The sequence below is a fragment of the Sminthopsis crassicaudata genome, chromosome 5 (assembly GCF_048593235.1).
Source record: "Sminthopsis crassicaudata isolate SCR6 chromosome 5, ASM4859323v1, whole genome shotgun sequence".
NCBI lineage: Eukaryota > Metazoa > Chordata > Mammalia > Dasyuromorphia > Dasyuridae > Sminthopsis > Sminthopsis crassicaudata.
In genome coordinates, this window is record NC_133621.1 from 302,748,045 (window position 1) to 302,752,645 (window position 4,601).

Consider the following 4,601-nt stretch of genomic DNA (forward strand, 5'->3'; position numbering starts at 1 on the left):
TGCAGTGAGCGAAGTTTTATTCTGATTTCTGCACAAAAGGAAATCTGGGAGAAAGCCGCTGTGGGAGGAGGAGGAAGACAAAGACCTACGGCTTGCCCTGGCCCCCCCCCCCCCCCCCCCCCCCCCCCCCGGGAGCAGACCCCACCTCGCCTCAGCCCCTGGGCCGAAGGTGTGGCCCTGCCGCAGCGCCCCGTGCCCATCCCTGCAGCCCCTGCTTCTGTCTCCCCCTGTGCAACCTCTTCTGCTTCCCATCACTGGAACAGACACACTCCTGCACACACTCACACACTCCTGCACTCGCTCTTGCATTCACACTCTTGCACTCAGCCCTTACACACTTGCACACCCGCTCACTTGCACACTCACACCCTCCCTCCTCACCTGCCTGGCCCGGCCCAGCCTCCCAATGCCAGGGGGCACTGTTGGTTGCAGAGCTTGTAGGCAGGGGGGGCTCTGAGCAGAGGTGGACCTCTCACCCAAGGGAGACCGCCCCAGGTGCTGGCCCAAGGACTGAGCGGAGCTGAATGGGGCTGGACCACCTGGGGGGGTCCCAGCGGGGTGCCACAAAGTGCCACAAAAGTTTCTCTTTGGGGGGGAGAACACTCTGGAACCTGGCTTCCTCTAGGGGCTGCCATGGGCAGAGGGAGGTGGTCAGGACCCTTGCCCAGCCGTGCTAAAGGGGGGAAGCAGCTTCCTTGCACTCCCTTGTCTCTCCTTCCATCCCGCCCTCCCTCCATCTCTCTCTCGCGCTCCTCAGATCGTGTGGGGTCCTTCCAGTCACCATCGAGAGGCCGGGTGCTCCCCCCATTCCGGGCCCAATCCTTGCTGTGGCCCCAGCTTTCAGGGTCCCCTTGTCAGGACCCCTCACAGCTCTCCAAGTACAAGAAGCAGGGGAGCAAAAGCCCCCCCCGCCGAGCTCTGCCCTCCCCTATCTGGGGAGGCCTGGGTGGGGCCCGCTGACCAGGCTGGCCCTGGGACTGCCCAGGAGCCGGGGGGCCCCTGCCCACCAGGGGGGCTCCTTCCTTGGCCTGTCTGACTCAAAAGCCCCTCAATGACTGGCAAGCCACTCCAGGGAGGGAGTACGAGCTGCTGGGACACCCCCGTGCCGTCCACGGGCTCTGCTCAGGGACCCTTGAGAGCTGGGGGAAAGCCACCAGCTGTGCCTCTTGAGAAGCCTTTCCTTGCCTGGGAGGCGGACTGATTGGAGAAGGAAAAATGAGTTAAAAAGTGAAAAACAAAACCAGGAAGTCTCCCAAGACCGGGAGGAAAGCCTCCTTACTCTTTAGGCAGCGTGTGACCGAGAATAATGACCAGGAAAAGATGTCTGGGACGCTGGGGGATGAGTGTGACTGCGGGGGACCGTGGCCCGGGCCCTCTGGGGAGGGGGCCTGCAGCCGGGCCGTGGGGGGAACGTGGCCCTGCTCCCCCAATGCGCCTCCCCAGGCCCCCTAGAAGGAGAAGCGCAGGTCCTTGGAGTAGCCCACTTTGTCCAGGTTGGGGATGCAGGCGTACTGGATCATGGGAGGGGGTCCGCACATGAGGATCAGGGGCTTCACCTCGGGTGGGGGCATGTGCTCCCGGATCATGTCCTCGTTCACAAAGCCCTGGCTGTAGTCCCAGTCTGTGGGGGTAAGGGGGAGAGAGTGAGTCCCAGATGCCCCCTGCCCACCCTGCTGCCCGGCCTCCTTCAGCCTCCCACTGGGTGCCACTCTGCCCCCAGCCTCCCCACGTGCCCTCTGAAGCTCTCCAGGACCTCCAGCCCCCCAGCCCCTCACCTTCCGGGGCTTTATCCAAAGTGAACCAGAGCTTGAAGCGGGCCGAGTGCTGGTTCCTGAGCTCCTCCAGCTCGGATCGCAGCAGGATGTCCTTCTCTGTCTGCAGGAGGGAAGCCGGGGAAGGCCGGTCAGAGGAAGGCCGAGGCCGGATGCTCAGCCCAGCTCTCCCTGGGGGACGCTTCTCCCCCTAGGATGCTCAGCCACAAATGGGGGAGGTTCTTCCTCCTTGTGACCCCCTACCCCTACTCCTGAGCCTTGAGGAAGAACGGTCACTTCCAGGCTGCTTTACTATGGGGGGGTCACTATCACCCCTCCTCGTATCTGGCAGGGAGAACGCCGGGGTTAGAACCTAGCACGCCTCCAGCAATCTTGAGGGTCATCTAGGCCATTCCCCTGCCTCTGGGCCCCTGAGAGAGGGTCAAAAGGAGGATCCCCCTGTGCCAGCTCCCTGACTTGGCCAAGATGAGCGCTTTAAAGAGCCTGAAGGGAAGCTGCAAAGTGAGCAGGCCTGAGAGGTCACGCCAGCCTCTGGCGCTCGCCCCGGCCGGCCCGGGCCAGGCCCGCACCTCTCAGGAGCGGCACAGACCAGGCCCCAGGCGACGTGACCCGGCCTCGGGCCTGTTAGCGGGCCTGGGCGCAGGGGCCTTGGAAAAGGAGCCTCCAGGAGGCTGTGAGCATCCAGTCTAACACAGAGTGCCGGAGAAATGGGAGCTATCCTGGGGCTGTGGCGGTTATTACCGGGAGCCCCCTTTTGACAAGGGAGAAGAGGAGGCCGGGATTGTGTAAAAGGGCTTTTGTCAGAGGAGGATTTTGTAAAGCCAGCGCCGCCCGCCAGCCCCCAGACAGAAAAATCTGGTGTTCCTGCCATGGCTTTCCCTGCTAATTTCTCTTTATAAATGGGGCCCTGGGTCCCCCCAGAGGGAACCTGCCGATGGGAGGCAGAGATCTCTGCTCTAGAGGGAGGCAAAGTGGAGCCGGGAAGGACCCGAGAGACTGGCCAGTGTGGCTCCCTTTGGGGATGGGAGGAGGGGAATATAAAAATGTGAAGAACTGGGCCGTCCACAGGGAAGGGCAGTACCAAAAGCTCGGGGAGTTGTCAGCGGAGCTACGACTAAAACTCAACTCAGTCTTGTGCTCTCTCCACATGGTTTGTCTGCAGGAGACCAGGGCCCCCTGGAACGCCCCTCTCTTCCCCAGAAGCTCCCCTTCCTTTCCTCAGGAGGAAGGTGGCTGAACAGCAGAATAACAGATTCTGAGCCAGAGTGGGTCCAGAGGCCAGGAAACTACCCCCTCCCCATTGTACAGAGGAGGAAAAGACCCGGGGGAGCGATTTACACAGGCTCCATGTCACAGGCGGCATCTGTCCCCCGAGAGCCCTGCCCGCTCCCTTGGCAGGGAAAGAGTGACGTCCAGGAGAGGCAGCCCCGTGGGCCGGGGAGCTGTGCGGGATCTGACCCATATTCTCTGCATTCTGGAGGGACAAGGCTCCCACGTCTCCGTGGCACGGCAGCGGGGAAGTGAGAGAAGGCTTTATCCTGAGGCTGAAAGGAGTCTTTGTCTGGGACCAGGCTGGGGTCTCAGGTTGCAAGGGCCCAGGACAGATGTCATCCATGGGCCTGAATCCGAGTCCCAGGGGATGAAGCAAGAATGCCCAGGCAGGCTGCGGAGGGCCACCACTGACGGGGAGCTCACCGCCCCCCCAAGCAGCCCTTCTACCACCTTCTGACAATCAGCCCCTCTCTAGCTCTTCATCTCTGAACACATCTCTGTTAGGCCACATCTCTGGGTCATCCAGTTTAAAAAGTCCAAAAGGCTGGAGCTCAAGGGTGAATATATGGCTTTGGAGTCATTTGTGCAGAGCTGATAATGAAGCCCATGGGAGCTGGTGAGACCCCTGAGGGAGAGAGAGAGACAGAAAGAGGGAGGGAGGGAGGAAAAAAGAGACAGAGACAGAAGAGACACAGAGAGAGACAAAGGCAGAGATAGAAAGAGAAAGGCAGAGACACGGAGAATAGTATAGAGAGAGGAGGCTCCAGGCCAGAGCTCTGGGGGACCCCGCGCTAGAAGGAATGATTTGGATGAAGCTCCAGCAAAGGACACCAAGGAGTGGTCGGGAGGTGGGAGGAGAATGAGGAGAGAGCGGTATCAATAAAACCTCTAAGGAGAGCCTGCTAGCAGAAGAAAGGAGCAGAAGAAGAAGGAAAGATGTGCAAGATGAAGAGAATGGATCTTCCAACGGCGAGAGGGAGGGAGGGAGGGAGGGAGGGAGGGAGGGAGGGAAGGAGGGAAGGAGGGAAGGAGGGAAGGAAGGAAGGAAGGAAGGAAGGAAGGAAGGAAGGAAGGAAGGAAGGAAGGAAGGAGAGAGGAAGGAGAGAGGAAGGAGGGCGGAATTAAGGAAGGCTGCAGGCGGGTCCTCCTTGTTCACTCCAGAGAGCAGAGAAAGGGACTCCAGCGTGAGTGTTTTCCACCTCCTGCTCTAACCTTCTTTTGTATAAACAAAGAGAGAGAAAGGCTCTGGCCTCTGTGCTCTGGTCTCCAGGGCAACCTCTGAGGGTCCGGCTGCCCCGGCTGGAACGAGGTCTCCCAAAGAATGAGTCAGCGCAGAACAATACAGGTTTTTCTTGGGTCAGTCTAGGCGGGGTCAGTCACAAGAAAACTAAACAAAGATCCTTCCTCAAGAGAACCCGTAGCCCAGGAGTCCGAGCTAGCAGGGACCCCCGAGAGCGTCTCATTTCGTGGCTTGTGAGGCCTTCTCGCCGAGGGTCCCAGAGGCAACGGGGGGATTTGAACCCAAGGAACTTTTAACCCCAAATCCTGTGTGAGTTC

At 60.2% G+C, this 4,601-nt stretch overlaps 1 protein-coding gene across 1 annotated transcript in view; it reads right to left on the bottom strand.

The window, feature by feature from the left end:
• The window catches only part of CYB5R3 (cytochrome b5 reductase 3), a 32,254-nt gene continuing 27,653 nt past the window's right edge, over positions 1 to 4,601 (bottom strand). The window contains 2 exon segments of the mRNA XM_074271877.1: positions 1 to 1,621; positions 1,776 to 1,875. Of these exon segments, the coding sequence (XP_074127978.1) occupies positions 1,449 to 1,621; positions 1,776 to 1,875 (273 nt within the window). The 3' untranslated portion in view covers positions 1 to 1,448.